The sequence below is a fragment of the Rana temporaria genome, chromosome 10 (assembly GCF_905171775.1).
Source record: "Rana temporaria chromosome 10, aRanTem1.1, whole genome shotgun sequence".
NCBI classification, from domain to species: domain Eukaryota; kingdom Metazoa; phylum Chordata; class Amphibia; order Anura; family Ranidae; genus Rana; species Rana temporaria.
The window spans coordinates 117,801,286-117,821,173 of record NC_053498.1 but is presented as its reverse complement, the minus strand read 5'-3'; the positions used below and the strand labels follow the sequence as shown (position 1 = coordinate 117,821,173).

Genomic DNA, 19,888 nt, shown 5'->3' with positions numbered 1-19,888 from the left:
AGTATTTACATGCATAAATAGTGGCAATCCGGAAGAAAGGCATAGCATAAAAGATGTACATAATCACTGATATTTATTGACATTTTTTATTATGAAATACAGTTTTTAACATTTTATATTCAAAATAAGTAAACTTCAATACTTCTAGAAATAGTACATGGGTTATCGTGGTGTCCCTTAAAGCCCTACTATATTAAGGTCCATTTGTGTCATTATTTGGGGATGTGGATACTATTAGATGTTTAACTGATAAACCAATTTGATGAATTAGCGATATTCAGCATGAAACACACTAAAAATCTTGCTGCCCCATATGTACCCTGTTTTAACACAATAAAAAAGTTATTCTTGCTAATGTCTACATACAGTATGCTGTTTGATTGCTATATATATTCCTCGGTGGTGAGCTGGATAGGCAGGGCTGGACTGGGACAAAAATTTGGCCCTGGACTTCATCTAGACTGGCCCACTTTGACAGGTCTCTCCCATGGCGGCCGGACAACTCCCGCACCCCCCCCCCCCTCGGCCACCCAAGCCCCCTCTACCCCTTCACTAGCCATTCTACTTTATTAGAGTAGAACGGCTGGTACTGGTACTCTTATAGGAAGTACCAGTGGGGAAGCTAGACATTATTTCACCCGGGGCAAAGAATCAGTTCGGTGTCCCCCCTTATGGGACAAGATTAGGCAGAAGTGAGAAACTCCCAGGTCATAGCTGTTGAGTCAGCTGTCTGTCTCCTCCCCCATGCTCCTCTGTCGTCGTCCCTGCTCCTCTGGTCCTCCCCCTGCTTCTCTGCTCCCCCCAGGTGAGTGCTGCGGGGAGGGAGAGGAGGTGAGTGCTGCGGGAAGGGAGAGACAAAAGAGAGGAAGGGGGCGGCGGTCTGCTGTCACTGAAGCCGGCCCATTGAGCCATCGGCCCACCGGGAAACTCCCTGTAGTCCCAATGGCCAGTCCATCCCTGTGGATAGGCATCTATCTGTGGATTGTGTGGGCCAACTTGGAGCAGTTTTAATGCTTTTTATCATTTTTAAAATATAAATATAATATTCCTGGAATAAAAAAAAATATTTTAATACATTTACACTTGTTAAAAGCCTTTACCCGATCTATGTAGTTTCCCTAGCTTTGCTGATTATACCATTAATTTGTAAAGGAGAAATTGCTGATTAGGACCTGGGTATACAGTATGTGCTGTGTACTATACTTCATAAGGTAGTTTTCCCTATGAGCATGGCTTACGGGCATGGATAGAGTAATAGCCATTCTCATCAGCCAAGTCCATGCTTCGCTTTTCAGTGAATGGAATGGCCTTTAGTTTCACAATTTCATAGCCAGCATCCCTATATGCCTTCTCAAGATCTTCCTTAGTAATGGCCAGACAGAAGAATCTCTTTTTTCCAACATTGTAGTAGGAACAGTTAAGCGCACTCTGAATTATTATGTGACCCCCTGGTTTAATTAGGGCTTTAAGGTTCCTCAAAGCATTGGTGAAGGATTCCACATCTTTGCAGGCTGCTTCTAAACAGAGGCAACTAATAATACAATCAGCTTGTGGCATCTCCACCGGGTCATATGGGTTCTTCTTCAGAGCATCACATGTCAGAACCTTTGTCACCGTTTTCCTTAGTTTTTCTTCTTTCTTCTTACAGCTCTCAATGTCACTGAAAGAGGACAATATTTTTTTTTTATCAGAAAAGGTTTTATTGAACCCATTACGCATCTTCCAATGTACAAACATTACAGTGTCGAATAACTACATTTACAGATTTCAGTGGTAGTTGCACCTGCAGATAATCTAATGCCGCGTACACACGACCGTTTTTCGGGTTGTAAAAAATGACGTTTTTCAGGCTCTAGAAAAAATGACGTTTTTTTCAACCCGATCATTAAAACGACCTTTCCTAAACACAATCATGAAAAAAAAATGCTCTAGCAAAGCACGGTGACGTACAACACGTACGACGGCACTATAAAGGGGACGTTTCTTTTGGATGACGCCACCGTTTGGCCACCGTAGTAAAAGACAATTCACGCTTTTCTGTCTGATAGGCCTCGTACACAGTTTTCCTTTACAGAATCCATCAAGAAACTTGGTGGCAGAGCTTTTTTGCAGAGGAAAACGGTTGTGTGTATGTTTTTCATCGAGAAAACTGTCGAGTAACAAGTTCTCTTTTTCTCAATTTCCTCGTCGTGTTCCTCGTCGGGCTGGTTTTCGACGAGAAACATGTTTGTGTGTATGCTAAGAAACCCGCGCATGCTCAGAATAATGTATGAGATTGGAGAGCACCTTCGGTAAAAGTAGCGTTTGTAATGGAGATAACACATTTTTCACGCTGTAACAGACTGAAAAGTGCAAATCGTCTCTTACCAAACTTTTACCTAACACGCAGTAACATGAGATTAGCAAAAGCAGCGCCAAGGGTTGTGCCAGTGAAATCGAACTTCCCCTGCCGTCATATGTGTTGTACGTCACCGCGTTTGAGAATGAGGAGATTTGGTCTTGACTGTGTGTACGCAAAGAAAGCTTGTCGAGTTTCTCGACAAGCCTAACAAGGAGCTCGTCGAGGAAAACGATGTGTCTTTTCCGACAAGTTCCTCGGTCGTGTGTACAAGGCCATAGAGCATGATGAATGTGCTTACTCCATTACGAATGGTAGTTTTAACAGAACGAGCGCTCCCGTCTCATAACTTGCTTCTGAGCATGTGTGGATTTTTCTCGTCGTTAAAGCACACACGACCATTTTTTTACATCCCGAAAAACGACAACGTTAAAAACGTCGTTAAAAAATAGACCATGTTCGAATTTTTTTTGCCCATTTTTCAGAACCCGAAAAATGCTCTGAAGCCCACACACGATCGTTTTTAATGACATAAAAAAACGTCATTTTTTACAACCGGAAAAACGGTCGTGTGTACGCGGCATTAGAGTATTACATAGGTTCACATTTCTTCAATCCCTGCTCAGTTCTATTCTACACTTAATACCTAATAATGTCAACATATCAAAATCAGCCTGTGGGGCATTGCAAAAGTCTTGACATTACCAACTCTGGGACTCAGTCCAGGTGTGTCTAGCAACAGTGACCACAGCCGTTCAAATCTACCTAGGCTCCCTCTGTGTTGGTAAATGTACCGTTCTATAACAAGAGTATTCTCCATATGTGTTATCCACGAGGTGACTGTGGGCGTTGAGATTGATTTCCACCTCATCAAAATGAGTTTCCTGGCCTAAAAAAACCCCAGAGAAAATGTGATCCTGACCATTTCCTCAGGTATCACCTCCTCCAAAACCCCTAATATACAGCAGATTGGGTCTCAGGCCCCGTACTCACGACCAAACATGTCTGCTGAAACTGGTCCGCGGACCAGTTTCAGCAGACATGTTTGGCCGTGTGTTGGCCCGAGCGGACCATTTTCGGGCGGATCGGACAGGTTTCCAGCGGGCAACTGTTTCCTGGACTTGCTTTAAAACAGTCCGCTGGAAACCTGTCCCCCCGACATGTACGGTCGTCTGTACAGACCTACCGTACATGTCCGGCCGCCTGCCATCCCTCGCATGCGTCGAATGACTTTGACGCATGTGTGGAAGCATTTTAAAGGCAGGCCGCCCACGTCGCCGCGTCATTGTCGCGGCGACACCGCGGACACGCCCCGCGTATTGTTTACGCGCGGACCTCTGTTCGATGGTGAGTACAGCCATCGAACAGAAGTCCCCGGGCAGACATGTCCGATGAAAACGGTCCGTGGACCGGTTTCATCGGACATGTCTGCTCGTGAGTACTCGGCCTAAGGGTACATTCGTTTGAAACACTTGATTGTTCCAAGGACCGCCCTTCAGTAAAGATGACGCTTTTGGCATTGCCATAGGAGGTGGATAAGATCCCCAGTGTGTTGCCTGCACCTACCACACAATGGATCTACCAGTCTGCCCATCTTGTGAAGCTTTTTCGGGGTGTAGTGTACCCTAAGAATAATATATAATTGGGATACTTTTTGTGCCACATTAGGTGAGCCAGTAGATATAGATGGCAATGCTTACTCCCATTGATCCCCCGTGAGTTGCCCCAGGTCTCCTTCCCACAGGGATACTGCCTTAATGGGATGTGTAGTGTGGTAGTGGCCCTGTTCAAAGTGCCTAGTGTAGCTCAGAAGAACCCACCCCAGGGTAGGGCTCTCATGTAATACTTTCTTGGCACCCATTGAGGAGGTAAACATGGGGAATGTGATGACCACCCTGTCACATAACCCACCACCTACTCTACAAGTGTCCCTTCCAGCCAGTGTCTGTTAGTGCCAGATTGGCCACCACATTATCACATTAATCACTGATCACTGTTATTACAAGTAGAGGCCCAGATTCTCATACAATTACGTTGCTCCTGGGCAGCGTAACGTATGTGATTTACGTTACACCGCCGCAGGTTTACAGCGTTAGTGCCTGATTCTCAGAACACTTAACTGTAAACTTGCGGCGGTGTATCGTAAAAGTGCTCGGCGCAAGCCCGCCCAATTCAAATGAGGCGGGCACCATTTAAATTAGGCGCGCTCCCGCGCCGAGCGTACTGCGCATGCTCCGTCGGGTAAATTACCCGACATGCATTGCGCTAAATGACGTCGCCCCAATGTCATTTGCTTAGACGTTAACGTAAATGGCGTCCAGCGCCATTCACGGACGTCTTACGCAAACGACATCATTTTTTTAAATTTCGACGTGGGAACGACGGCCATACTTAACATTGGTTGCCCCTCATAATAGCAGGGGCAACTTTACGCGTCGCTTAAGCTACGGAAACGTCGTAAATTCTCAGCGTCGACCGTGCGTATGTTCGGGAATCTCGCGCAATTACCTAATTTGCATAGACGACGGGGAAAACGACAATGCGACACCTAGCGGCGGGAAAAAAAATTGCATCTAAGATCTGACAGCGTAAGAGCCTTACACCTGTCAGATCTAATTGGTATCTATGCGTAACTGATTCTAAGAATCAGTCGCATTGATACCCGGGGCCAGATTAGGACTTACGACGGCGCAACACCATCGTAGTGGCATTGAGAATCTGGGCCATAGTGTCTATACCTTTGTACATTTTTTACCAAAGACATGTAGCAGAGTCCATTTTGGCCTATTATTATGACGAAATTTGATTTTATTGGATATGTTTTATAACAGAAAGAAGAAAATTATTATTTTTTTCACAATTTTTGGTCTGTTTTTTTATATAATAAAAAACTAAAAAAGCCAGTGGTTATCAAATACTAGCAAAAGAAAGCTCTTTGTGTGATATATATCTATCTATATATATATATATATATATATATTGAATTTGGGTACAGCTTTGCATGACAGAGCAGGTAGCACAGTGCTGAATAGCAAAAGATGCCCTGGTCACGAAGGGGGTAAAACCTTCCCGAGGTCAAGTGGTTAAACCAGTCATAAACTCTGCTAAATGTTTTTATTTGAATGGGTCCCCAGGAGGTTTATGCCATATTGTGCTAGTACAGACATCCAAACCTGCAAAAACGAATTTCAGGGAGGTGGCAAACTAATTTCAGGGAGGTGGGCATGGCTTAAATTGCGCTACATATTGGGTGTGGCTTAAAGGGGTGTGGTTTAATAGTCTGAGATGGCTTACATAGTGCAGAATGCAGTAATGTTAAATAGGGAATATACAGTGCGGAGTGTACGTCAGTGGGTAGTATGTGCAGGAGAGGAGTGTAGAGTGTATGTAGGTGGGTATAATGTACAGGTGAGGAGTGTGGCGTGTACAGCAGTGGGTAGTATGTGCAGGATGGTGTCAGTAGGGCAGTGGACAGTGTCAGTATTTTTTTTTTATTATTTTTATTTTTACAATTTATTAATTTTGTATTATTTTATTTGATAAAAAAAATTCTAAATGCTTTTCGTGGGCCAGTGGACGGTGCCAGAATTTATTATATTTTTATTATTTTTTTACAATTATTTTTTTTTATAATTTTTTTACAATTTTATTTTTATACGTTCTGTTTTTTACAATGATTATGGGTGGTGGGTAGTGGACAGTGTCAGTAAAGCAGTGGACAGTGTCAGTTGTTTCTTATTTTTAGGTATTTTTTTTTTACAATTTAGTTTGTTTTTAATTTTTTTCACAATGCTTTTTGGGGCAAGGGGGTTGAGACAGTGGACAGTGTTGGTAGGGCACGGTGGAGTGGTTTCAGTGATTTTTTTTTTTTTTTACAATACATTTTTTTAATATTTATTGCATTTTTTTTATCTGTTGGGGGCTTTGGTGAGATTTCAAGGGTCTAAATATACACCTGACATCTCAACGTTGAGACAGAGAAAGGGACTGAGGAAACAGATTCCTCAGTCCCTTTCTCAGCACTGAAGATGAATGGAGAGGAGGCAGAGTCTCTTCTCCATTCATAAACTGAGCAGGGAGACTGCACGGCACTCGCTGGTGTGTGGGAGCCAAAGCCAAAATGTGTGAGGCTCCCGCATCTCGCGGGGGACTTGGGATGTCTGGCTAGTATGCACCGCATATTAGCACATTATGGCAAAGCAGCCCATCAGCGCTATGCTGTCACTGCTCCAGCTGGGCCCAGGCACTTCTACCTTTGCACAGTTTCCCTTTTCACATTCCCTCTCTCTGGCCGCTTTAAAAGCCGGGCCACAATGACATCACTCCAGCACATGCACTCAGGGTTCACATCACTAGGCATGTGCAAAAGGGAAAAATGTGTTTAGTTTCGTTTCATTTTAATTCGTTATTTAATTAATTTTGTTAAGTTAGATTCGTTACATGTGTTAAATTTGTTCGTTTTCGACCGAATTTCGGAAAATCCGGTCGAATTCGAAAATATTTCGTCCGTTTTCGGAATTCATTCGTTTTCGACCGAATTTCGAAAAATCCGGTCGAATTAGAAAATATTTTGACTGGATTCGAAAACAAATAGTCTCTTTTCGAATAGAATTTGTTTTCGAATTCGATTCGAAAAGATTATTTATTTATTTTTTTTTTCGAATTCCGATCAAATTTTTTTTTTTTTTCGAGTTCCGATAGAATTTTGTCTGCGGGTTTTCGATTCGGAATCGAAAACGTTCGTTCGGATTCGGTAAATTCATTAATATTGCAATTCGGGATTTCTTATGCATCCGAATGTCCGAATAATGAAGTTTGTCCGAATTTCGATTCGGAACGAAAACGAAATGCACATGCCTACACATGACCACAGCACAGAGTGGGTGCTGTAAATGTGGTCTGCGTACACGGCTCACATGACACTACCACTGACAGGCTAGGAGGGTCATTTATGACAGAAGAGCACAAGGTCTCTTTTCTGGTACAATCTTTTTTATTAAAAATGTTCTTCTTTTTTGTCGAGAAATAAGAACAACTGCAATAATCACACGCAGGGGGTATAAACAATAAGCATGACATGGCACAACTGAATAGTGCACATTACAAGCATATTCGATAGTGGGAATTGTCAAACATCAACAGCCCTCTGGCCTAGACCAAGGGGCTAACATAGGGTAACTAAGCATTATTGCTCAGAAGGTAAGGCGTGAAGTAAGAGGAGGGGGGTGACACCCCTCCTCTGCTGTGTGTCACCCCCCTCCTCTTCTGTGTGTCACCCCCCTCCTCTGCTGTGTGTCACCCCCCCTCCGAGTCTGCTGTGTGTCACCCCCCCTCCTTGGCTTTGTGTAACCCCCCCCCCTCCTCTGCTGTGTGTCACCCCCCTCCTCTGCTGTGTGTCACCCCCCCCCTTCCTCTGCTGTGTGTCACCCCCCCTCCTCTGCTGTGTGTCACCCCCCTCCTCTAATGTGTGTCACCCCCCCCTCCTCTGCTGTGTGTCACCCCCCTCCTCTTCTGTGTGTCACCCCCCTCCTCTGCTGTGTGTCACCCCCCCTCCTCTGCTGTGTGTCACCCCCCCCTCCTTGGCTTTGTGTCACCCCCCCCCTCCTCTGCTGTGTGTCACCCCCCCCCTTCCTCTGCTGTGTGTCACCCCCCCTCCTCTGCTGTGTGTCACCCCCCCTCCTCTGCTGTGTGTCACCCCCCTCCTCTAATGTGTGTCACCCCCCCCTCCTCTGCTGTGTGTCACCCCCCTCCTCTTCTGTGTGTCACCCCCCTCCTCTGCTGTGTGTCACCCCCCCTCCTCTGCTGTGTGTCACCCCCCCTCCTTGGCTTTGTGTCACCCCCCCCCCCTCCTCTGCTGTGTGTCACCCCCCTCCTCTGCTGTGTGTCACCCCCCCTTCCTCTGCTGTGTGTCACCCCCCCTCCTCTGCTGTGTGTCACCCCCCCTCCTCTGCTGTGTGTCACCCCCCTCCTCTAATGTGTGTCACCCCCCCTCCTCTGCTGTGTGTCACCCCCCCTCCTCTGCTGTGTGTCACCCCCCCTCCTCTGCTGTGTGTCACCCCCCTTCCTCTGCTGTGTGTCACCCTCCCTCCTCTGCTGTGTGTCACCCCCCCTCCTCTGCTGTGTGTCACCCCCCCTCCTCTGCTGTGTGTCACCCCCCCCTCCTCTGCTGTGTGCCACCCCCCCTATCTCTGCTGTGTGTCACCCCCCCCCTCCTCTGCTGTGTGTCAAATTGCGCCTCCATAAAGCGGCCACACTGCTGCAGGTATGATAGGGATGGCGCAGACACCTATACCTGTGAGTTAGGTAGTTGGACTCTCCTGCGATTCTTTGCTTGTGTCAGTTGTACATATTAAGGAATCTTAATTTTTTTTCTGTTGATTGCTGATGAGAAAAATAAACAGATGGCTTTATTTGTTCCTGCCCCAAATCCTTCCTTTGCTCACTGACTGGACCACATACCTTCATCTCTGTGCTACATGTTTTCTGCTGCACCACTGGCATGTTATATCCTCTTAGTCCTCCATAAATTTTGCAGAAATGTGTGCTAAAAGTAGAACTATAGGCAACACTTGTTTTTTTTCCATTTTGGATAGAGTAAGGGAAGGTTATAGCCCCTGTTAATTTTTTTTTTTTGTTGCTATTCGTTCATTTCCCTTAAATTCCTGCCCCATAGCCAAACAGGAAGTGAAAGGAAATCTCTGCAGATTAAGGGAGCCGCCCCAAGGCCCTCAGAACTAGTGTCCCCCACTGGAAAAATTCAGGGCAGGTCTTAAACAGGAAGGGGTGTGACCTTGACAGGAAGAGGTGGGTCATTTAAATTAGGGGTTGCACGAATTTAGTCAGGCCTAGGGCAGGACAAAACCTAAATACACCCCTGGATTATAGTCTAGGGCGAATAGGACTCTTAAGGTTGCTCGTTGTGATATTTACTCTAATTAATAAATACATTCTCTGGAAGAACAGGGTTGCTGCAGAAATGACTCACATTATAGTAATATTTCATTAATATTCATCATCCAACTACTACATCACTACAATGTAGGAAGAGGGATAGAACTTACACAGATACAATATCCTAGGCAAACCTACCACACACTTGTAACTTACCTATTACCTTCCAGTTCACACACCATCTTGACAATTGGAGTCCAGTCAAACGCATCGGGATCATTCCTCAACCACTTCTCTACCTCTGCTCGGTTATTCTCTACAAAGTCAGAACTGATGATGTTGTTGAAAACTTCACAAGCAGAGAGAAGATGATAAATTGCGGGTCCACCGCCAAAATCAATTAGTAGGTCTCCTTTAACACCACCTTAGGGGACAAAAAACAATGGATTTTTCCTTTATAAGTGACAAGACAAAATCTCTTTAATTCTGATAAGAATTTGTAAAATAGATAAAATACTTGTATGTGCGTGGTGGTCAGTTATAGGTAGATTCACGTAGGGGCGCCTAAAGTTAAGGTCGGCGTAGCCTAGCGTGTTTACACTACGCCGCCTTAAGTAAGAGAGGAAAGTACATGATTCAGAAAGCACTTACCTCCTTACTTAGGGCGGCGTAGTGTAAACACGGCGGACGTAAGGGCGCCTAATTCAAATGGGTTGGGGGGGCGTGTTTAATGCTAATGAGGCTTGACCTCACGTTTTTTGATGTTTTTTCTTACTGCGAATGCGCCAGGCGCCTACATTTCCCAGGGCGCATTGCGGCTAAGTACGCCGTACGGGCCTATTGATTTTGACGCGGACGTAAACTACGTAAATCCCGATTCGCGGACGACTTACGCAAACAACGTTAAAATTTCGAATTTCGCGGCGGGAACGGCGGCCATACTTAACATTGGCTATTCCATTAGAGCATAGCTCTAACTTTAGGCGGCCTATCCCTTACGGAAACGACGTAATTCGACGGCGTAGGCCTGGCGTACGTTCGTGAATCGGCATATCCCCTAATTTACATAATCTACGCCGGCCACAATAGAAGCGCCACCTAGCGGTCAGCCAAAACATTGCAATCTAAGATAGGACGGCGCAAGCCGTCCTATCTTAGATATGTTTAAGTGTATCTCTGTTTGAGAATACACTTAAACATAGGTCGGCTTAGATTCAGAGTTAGGTCGGCTTATCTGTAGATAAGCCGGCCTAACTCTTTGTGAATCTACCTATTAGACTCGGTTCACACTGGGGCGGCACGACTTTGGGGGCGACTCGGCAAGGCGACCTGAAGACAACTTCAGAGGCGACTTGCAAAATGACTTCTGTATAGTCGCCCGAGTCGCCCCCAAAGTTGTACGAGAACCTTTTTCTAAGTCGGAGCGACTTGCGTCGCTCCTATTAGAACGGTTCTATTGAATAGAATGGGACGCGACTTGTCAGGCGGCTGAGTCGCTCTTAGGGCTTGTGTAGTAAACAGGGAATCTTAAAGTATATGTAAACCCTTACATTATAAAACAAACAAAAAACAAAATGGTTGTGTATAGTTAAAAAAACACGTTATAAATATAATTTTTTTTATATAAATGTTTGCATAGTCTCTGGGGTGGATTCAGTAAACAATTGCATCTGCGTAACCATAGTTACGCAGCGCAATTGCTTAGTTGCGCCGGCGTAACGACTTTTCTGTATTCAGAAAGCTCGTTACGCCGACTGCAGCCTAAGATATGACTGGCATAAGGCTCTTATGCCGTCGTATCGTAGGCTGCATTCTTACGCTGGCCGCTAGGTGGCGTTCCCGTAGTGGTCAGCGTAGAGTATGCAAATTGCATACTCACGCCGATTCACAACCCTACGCGCGCCCTGCGTATGCATTTTACGTTGTTTACGTTCGTCGGGTTCCGCGTAAGGCTGCTCCTGCTATTAGCAGGGGCAGCCAATGCTAAGTATACCCGTCGTTCCCGCGTCGCGATGTTTGAAAATTACGTCGTTTGCGTAAGTGAATCGTGAATGGCGCTGGACGCCATTTACGTTCACGTTGAAACAAATGACGTCCTTGCGACGTCATTTGCCGCAATGCACGTCGGGAAAGTTTCCCGACGGAGCATGCGCACTACGTTCGGCGCGGGAACGCGCCTAATTTAAATGATCCACGCCCCCTACGGGATCATTTAAATTACGCGCCCTTACGCCGGGCAGTTTTAGGGAGCGCCCACACAAATTACGGAGCTACTGCTTCATGAATGAAGCGTAGCGCAGGTAATTTACGGAGGCGCAGCGTTAAAACGGTACGCTGTGCCTCCGTAAGAGGGCGCAAGTCGTACCTGAATCCACCCCTCTGTATTCAGCTGCATAAGGGGCTTGGAGAGGTGAGGGTGGAAAAACAGTAATAAACTGATCTTCCCAGTGAATGGCTCTGAAGGGAAGCGTGACAGCACATGTCTGATCATTGGAGAATAGGCAGACTGTTCTCCCAGCACAGCCAGAAAACTGACAACCCTGGAATAGATGTGCTCTCATGCCAAGCATGGTCAGCTTGAAATAAGAAAGCAGGAGGACTGGCAGGAACGCGCGCTGTGATCACTGAGTCACTGAGACTCAGATGATCACGGATCTGAGTAAGGGGCTGGTGCCGACCCCTTACCACGTGATCAGCTGTCAGCCAATGACAGCTGATCACGTGATGTAAACAAAAGTCGGTAATCGTTTTTTTTTCTGCACAGAGAGGAGAAAAAAAGCCAATCACCGGCTTGTGTGAAAGAGGAGGGAGGCACATCTGCCTCGTGTGCCAGCAGTAACCCCTGCCAGTACCCCCTGCTAGTGGCACCTGCAAGTGCCCACATTGCCCACCAGTGCCACCTATCAATGCCCACAAGTGCCACCTATCAATGTCTCCTTAGTGCCACCTAGCAGTGCCCATTACTGCCACCCATCAGTGCCCATTACTGGCAACCATCAGTGCCCATCACTTGCATGAAATTGCGACAGTTGGGAAAGCACCTAAATACCACATGTGATCTAGTTCTGTGAATGGAGCCCAAAATCCTGTTGGAGGGGGCTATGTTTTATACCCCCCCCCCCCATAAGTGGGAAACAAATGTAAAGATTGGTATAATATACAGATAATATACACATAGATTAATGCTTGCAGGGATAATTATATCTCAAAAATAAAATCATTTATCAAATTTCAAAAAAATGTAAAAAACAAAAACAACATGAATACATCAATCATGCTTCTGAGCTTTGACTTTGGCTTTTTTATATCGCATTCCCTGCGGCAGTAAAGCTCATAAATAAGACATTTGTTTACCTGAAGTGAAAGCTTCGTGAAAATTCTGCAAAGCAAAATCAACCCATTCTCTGGCATATGTTTCTTCTTTGGGGTCATAGTATGCTTTGCAATAATCTAAAGCGCCAAACTCATCAATGTAGGTTTGAGGTGATGTGTATGGGGTCGCCATGCCGATCTTCGCTGCAGAATAGTCAAGGTAGCTTGTGTCTATCAAGTGCAGCTGGACTGTCACTAAACGGCAAATAAAATGCACTTTGATCAGTATGAAAGGTTAGATCAGGACAACCATCCTTGGGGGGGGGGGGGGGGGGTCAGGTAGTGTCAAATCGTGTGAAGAGAACCTTGGGAGGTAGCCAGGAATATTGAGCAATTTTTTCAGAGATTTCTACCATGTTATGTACAGTCGTCGTTCATGTGAGCCAGTCTGCCCTGATATCTATAAGCGCAATGTGTATTTTATCCACTTGCCTACTGTGCACATACACCCCCTTCCTGCCCAGACGAGATTTTAGCTTCCGGCACTGCGTCGCTTTAACTGACAATTGCGCGGTCGTGCGACGTGGCTCCCAAACAAAATTGACGTCCTTTTTTTCCCACAAATAGAGCTTTTAGCCGATTCAGAGTTTAGGCCGATACGTATTATTCTACATATTTTTGGTAAAAAAAAAAAAAACGCAATAACCTGGTTTGTGCAAAAGTTATATTGCCTACAAAATAGAGGACATAATGATTTTTTTTTTTTTTTTTTTTTTTTTACTAGGAACGGCGGCGATCTGCATTTCTTTTCGGGAATGCGACATTATAGCGGACACATCGGACACTTTTGACCCATTTTTGGGACCATTCACATTTATACAGTGAACAGTGCTATAAATATGCATTGATTACTGTATAAATGTGAGTGGCAGGGAAGGAGTTAACCACTAGGGGGCGGGGAAGGGGTTAAATGTGTATCCTGGGTGTGTTCTAACTGTGGGGGGAGGGGGGTGACTGGGGGAGGTGACCGATCTGTGTCCCTATGTACAAGGGACACAGATCGGTATCCTCTCTCCCTGACAGGACGTGGAGCTCTGTGTTTACACATAGAGCTCCACGTCCCTGCACAGTTTCTGGGCAATCGCGGGTGCACAGTTACTGGGCAATCGCGGGTGCACAGTTACTGGGCAATCGCGAGTGCCTGGCGGCCATCGTGGCCGCGGGCACGCGCACTGTGTTCCCAGTGACGCGACGGGTGCGCGCACGCGCGCCCTAGAGGCTTTAAAAGACAGGACGTCATATGACGTCCTGTCGGAACAATAGAGCATTCCGCCCGCCGTCATTTGACGGCGGGCGGATGTTAAGTGGTTAAATAAAGCCTTTTTACAAAATGGTATCATCCTATGTGAGGTTTGTCTCCTTCCTGTGCTACTATTATATCCGATGAATCCGGAGGGTCTGTCAGGGTGAGCGTTGCAGCTGGACAAGCATACAGAATCAATTTACACAGCAGCTATTTATATTCCAAGTGCCGTGTGCCAACCTTGTTTAACTGGTTCCCGACGGGTTCGCCCAGGAGAGCCACCACTGACTATAGTAGATGACAGATCGTGTTTTCTACTTTGTATAAAGACACGATCTGTCTTGTCTCCTCAGACAGCACGGGGGTTTGTGTGTTAACACACACAAACCCCCGTTCTCGTGCTCGTGCACACGATCACGCGTGCCCGTTGGCGATCGCGCCTGCATGGCAGGGAACCCGATGCACGTGGCCGGGAGGCGCGATCGCCAAAATAGGGAACACAGTTAACCCCTTGATCGCACCCTAGTGTTAATCCCTTCCCTGCCAGTGACATTTACAATGGGTTAGATTCAGCAAAGAATTACGCCGGCGTATCCATAGATACGCCGCGTAAATTCAAAGCTGCGCCAGCGTATCTACTTTCTGTATTCAGAAAGCTAGATACGCCAACATTACCCTAAGATATGACTGGCATAAGTCTCTTACGCCGTCGTATCTTAGGGTGCATTCTCACACTGGCGCTAGGTGGCGCTCCCGTCGTTTTCGGTGGAGAGTATGCAAATTACCTAGATACGCTGATTCACAAACGTACGTGCGCCCGGCGTTCGTTTTTTTACGTCGTTTGCGTAAGGCTTTTTCAGCGTAACGTTGTGCCTGCTTCTATGAGGCGCACTCAATGTTAAGTATGGACGTCGTTCCCGCTTCGATTTTTGAATTTTTTTACATCGTTTGCGTAAGTCGTTCGCGAATAGGGCTGGACGTAATTTACGTTCAAGTCGAAACCAATGACGTCCTTGCGACGTCATTTGGAGCAATGCACACTGGGATATGTACACGGACGTAAAAACGTCAATCAAGTCAGGTCAACACACATTAACATAAAACACGGCCCCCCCTTACACATTTGAATTACGTATTTACGCTACGCCACTGCAACTTACGGAGCAAGTGCTTTGTGAATACTGCACTTGCTGCTGTAAGTTGCGACGGCATAGCGTAAATACGATACGCTGTGCCGCCGTTATATTGCGTGCCCCTACCTGAATCTAGCCCATAGTAATCAGTGCATATTTATAGCACTGATCGCTCTGTAAATGTCTATGGTCCCAAAAATGTGTCAAAAGTGACCGACCTGTCCGTCGCAATACCGCAAAAAATCACAGATCATTGCCATTACTAGTTTAAAAAAAAAAAAACGCCTTATAAATGCCATAAATCTTTCCCATAGTTTGTAGATGCTAAAACTTTTGCGCAAACCAAAGCTTATGGCGATTTTTTTTTTTTTTTTACCAAAAATATGTAGAAGAATACATATCGGCCTAAACTGAGGAATTTTTTTTTTTTTTTAAATTTACGCTCTTTTTTTGTTTATAGCGCAAAAAATAAAAAACGGAGAGGTGATCAAATACCACCAAAAGAAAGCTCTATTTGTGGGAGAAAAAGAACATTAATTTTGTTTGGGTACAGCGTCGCACAACCGCGCAATTGTCAGTTAAAATGACGCAGTGCCGTATCGCAAAAAATGGCATGGTCATTGGGCAGCCAAATCCTCTGGGGCTGAAGCGGTTTAAAACAGTATTAAACACGAAAACCAAAATGTAATATATTGTAGATTACTACATGTGGCTGCATTTGTTTTGTTTTTTTTTCTTTGTTTTTTTAAGGCTTTTTTTCCTTCTGTTTTCTACGCTCTGGTTGAAGGAGCAGCAGAGACATCTTTGGACAGCAGCATTGCCAGTCAGGGGGGAGAGGAGTACTAAAAAAATTGAAGTCAAATTCTAGCTAACACTTTTTTGTTTTGTTTTTTAACAGAATTTTATTTATTTATCTCCAAAAGGAGAGATATTTTGCATAGAAATACAATTGAAAGTCAGAAAATCGCAATAGGTAAGTTTACAATACAGCGTAATTTCGTAAGGCACATAGTTCAGTCATTACAGAACAAGGAATACATCAGATGTTACACTTGCAACAATTTGTAGAGAAAGGTATCAATTCTATAGGAATCAGCTATTTGTTCAGTACTACAAATCCATTCCTCTGTCTAGTGCACGTTGAGCATATACTTTCCCTCAGAGAAGGGAAAAGGGGGGGGGGGGAGTCAAGGACCACACAATGCAGGAGTGGGAAATTCATATATATGACCTAATCACTTCTCGTATTCTTCTTTACAAACTTGCACTCCTTCTTTTTAAACCGCCGCTTCCGGGTATGTCTTCTGCGGGACTGGGCATTCCTAATTGATTGACAGGCTTCTGACCGTCGCATACTGCGCGTCACGAGTTGCCGAAAGAAGCCGAACGTCAGTGCGCAGGCGCCGTATAGAGCCGCACCGACGTTCGGCTTCTTTCGGCAAAACTCGTGATGCGCAGTATGCGACGGTCGGAAGCCTGTCAATCAATTAGGAACGCCCAGTCCCGCAGAAGACATACCCGGAAGCGGCGGTGAAAATACGGTATGTACGAAAAATAAGATAAAAAAAACAGCCGATTGTCATTAGGACAACTCGGCTGAATGTAATGTTAAACATTTATTTTTGGGTGAACCCCTGCTTTAAGCCAGTTACCCCATATTTTGAAAAAAAAAAATGGAGACATTTTCGACTCATATATGTGAGTTTGTAAATTGGTAATGTAGCATCAATCATTGTTTTCCATTGGGAGACTGTGGGAGGCTCAGGTTGTTTCCATTTAATTAGTATGGCTTTTCTGGCATAAAAGGCAGTCTAAAATATAAAAAAGCGTTTGTATGTATTAGATTATAACATATACCCAAGAGAAGGATAATAGGGTCCACAGTTATGTTCAGACCTCCTACAGTGGTCTGGTCAGTTTGTAGTGTAGTGGTCAGTGGTCAGATTAGTGTGTAGTGTAGTGGTCAGTGGTCTGGACAGTGTAGAAATCTGATCAATATGTAGTGGTCAATGTAGAGGTCTGGTCAGTGTGTAGTGTAGTGGTCTGGTCAGTGTGTAGTGTAGTGGTCAGGTCAGTGTATAGTGTAGTGGTCGGTGTGTAGTGGTCTGGTCAGTGTGTAGTATAGTGGTCAGTGGTCTGGTAAGTGTGTATTGTAGTGGTCAGTGTGTTGTGTAGTGGTTAGTGTGTTGTGTAGTGGTCACTGGTGTGGTCAGTGTGTAGTGGTCAGTGTAGAGGTCTGGTCAATATGTAGTGGTCAGTATGTAGTGTAGTTGGCAGTGGTCTGGTCAGTGTGTTGTGTAGTGGTCAGTGTGTAGTGGTCAGTGTAGAGGTTTGGTCAGTGTGTAGTGGTTAGGTCAGTATGTAGTGGTCAGTGGTCTGGTTAGTGTAGTGTTCTGGTCAGTGTGTAGTGTAGTGGTCAGTGTGTAGTGTAGTCGTACGTGGTCTGGTCAGTGTGTAGTGTAGTGGTCAGTGTGTAGTTTAGTGGTCAGTGTGTAGTGCACAGTGTAGGTCAGTGTAGAACTCATGTAGGTTAGTGTTGTGGTCAGTATAGGAATCAGGTAGGTCAGTATAGAAATCATGAAGGGTCAGTGTAGAGGTTAGTGTAGTGGTCAGTGTAGAGGTCTGGTCAATATGTAGTGGTCAGTGGTTTGGTCAGTATGTAGTGTAGTTGTCAGTGGTCTGGTCAGTGTGTTGTGTAGTGGTCAGTGTAGAGGTTTGGTCAGTGTGTAGTGGTTAGGTCAGTGTGTAGTGTAGTGGTCTGGTCAGTGTGTAGTGTAGTCGTAAGTGGTCTGGTCAGTGTGTAGTGTAGTGGTCAGTGTGTAGTTTAGTGGTCAGTGTGTAGTGCACAGTGTAGGTCAGTGTAGAACTCATGTAGGTTAGTGTTGTGGTCAGTAGAGGAATCAGGTAGGTCAGTATAGAAATCATGAAGGGTCAGTGTAGACTGTAGAGGTTAGTGTAGTGGTCAGTGTAGGAATCAGGCTGGTCAGTACCACTGTAAGAAGGGAAGGAACTCAGGGAGTGCTAAAAGTCCACAGGTTAGAGGGCGCAACATACTTGTCTTGCCCCGACCGCTGACAACCCACGCTACGCCACTGAGGAGGACACACAGGGGTGTATTTACTAAAACTGGAGAGTTCACAATCTGGTGCAGATCTGCAAAGAAACCAATCAGCTTTTGTCAAAGCCTATTTGAACAACCTGTTTGGTTACTATGCACAGCTGCACCAGATTTTGCAGTGGCAGTAATTACACTGAATTATAAACACAACACGTTTGTGTTTGCTACTACAGTATTTATCATGAGCTGGACTCAAAGATCTACAACTTTTTCTATGTACACAAAAGGCCTATTTCTATATTGTTCACAAATTTGTCTAAATCTGTGTTAGTGAGCGCTTCTCCTTTGCCAAGATAATCTATCCATCTCACAGGTGTGGCATATCAAAATGCTGATTAGACAGCATGATTATTACACAGGTAATACACAGGCTGGTTTTAGACAATCTTGGATGTGGAGATCCCAGGCTGGTGTGGTTACACGTGGTCTGTGGTTGTTATGCCGGTTGGATGTACTGCCAAATTCTCTGAAACACTTTTGGAGATGACTTATGGTAGAGAAATGAACATTCAATTTAAGGGCAACAGCTCTGGTGGACATTCCCCGTCCCCCGGAGCGCAGCGTCATTGGATATGATTGACAGCAGCGCAAGCCAATGGCTGCGCTGCATTCAATCACCCAATGAATGAACCGAGAAGCCAGCACGTTCACGGCGCGGGACTTTCAAAGGGGTCAGGTAAGTAAATGCTCAGATGTTCTTTTACCTTAATGCATGGAATACATTTAGGTGAAAAAACATGTACCTTTACAAACCCTTTAACCCTGAGTCTCAGTTGCCTGACAGGTCACCCCAGTGTGAACCAGCTATAAAAGTTTGTATTATTCTTGGTGAGTGAATTGGTATTGTTCTTTTTTTATTATCAAATGTTATTTTATTTAGAGTTCAACATATCAATTCATTATTATACAACCCTATATTTAATAGTTCAGCAAATAAAAAACGACATAAATACAAAACAATCCTATATGCTCTATTCCAAAAATTGACATGCTTAACCCCCCCACCTGCCACAAGCTCCGTGACCGTGCCCTCTGGACCCGTGGACTCGATGTCCACCGGTGTCCCGTGATCGGGTTACAGAGCTGCAGAATGGGGAGAGGCAAGTGTAAACATGCATCTCCCCGTTCTGCATAGTGACACAGTCACTGATCGTGAATCATGAATAAGCACTAACCAAGTGTGAAACGCGTCGGCTGTTTTTGATTTCTGTTGTGTATTTGCGGTGTTTGCTTATGTTCCTTCAATAAAGACAACTCAAGAGTTCTTTGGTGTGCGGCCGTCCATCCGTCCTTTGCTACTTTCCATTGCCTAGTGCATTGCCAGCACCCACATCCACCTGGACTTATCCAGAATTGCACTTGGGATTTCCCTGGAGAGGTGAACCCCCCACCTCGGTCACTGATCGTCTGTTCCCTTTCATCGGGAGCAGCAATCAGTGATGTGTCACTTGTAGCCACGCCCCCTAACAGTTAGAATCACTCCCTAGGACACACTTGACTCCTTCAGCGCCACCTAGTGGTTAACCCCTTGACTAACAGTGTCATTTTCACAGTAATCAGTGCATTTTTTATAGCACTGATCGCTGTAAAAATTACATTGGTCCCAAAAATGTGTCAAAAGTGTCCGATGTGTCAGCCATAAAGTCGCAGTCATAATAAAAATTGCGGATCGCCACCATTACTAGTAAAACAAAATAATAATAAAAATGCCATAAAACTATCCCATATCCCCTATAACATTTGCGCAAACCAATCAATATACGCTTGCTGCGATTTTTTTTACCAAAAATATG

General features: G+C 45.1%; 1 protein-coding gene across 1 annotated transcript; it reads right to left on the bottom strand.

Moving 5' to 3' along the window:
- Positions 1-1,066: 1,066 nt before the first annotated feature.
- Positions 1,067-12,819, bottom strand: LOC120915494 (nicotinamide N-methyltransferase-like). The gene is made up of 3 exons (XM_040326051.1): positions 12,584-12,819; positions 9,446-9,653; positions 1,067-1,660 (listed from the first exon to the last, which is right to left on the bottom strand). Exons 1-3 carry the CDS (start codon positions 12,732-12,734, stop codon positions 1,222-1,224), a joined length of 798 nt encoding a protein of 265 aa, XP_040181985.1. The 5' UTR covers positions 12,735-12,819; the 3' UTR covers positions 1,067-1,221.
- Positions 12,820-19,888: the final 7,069 nt, after the last annotated feature.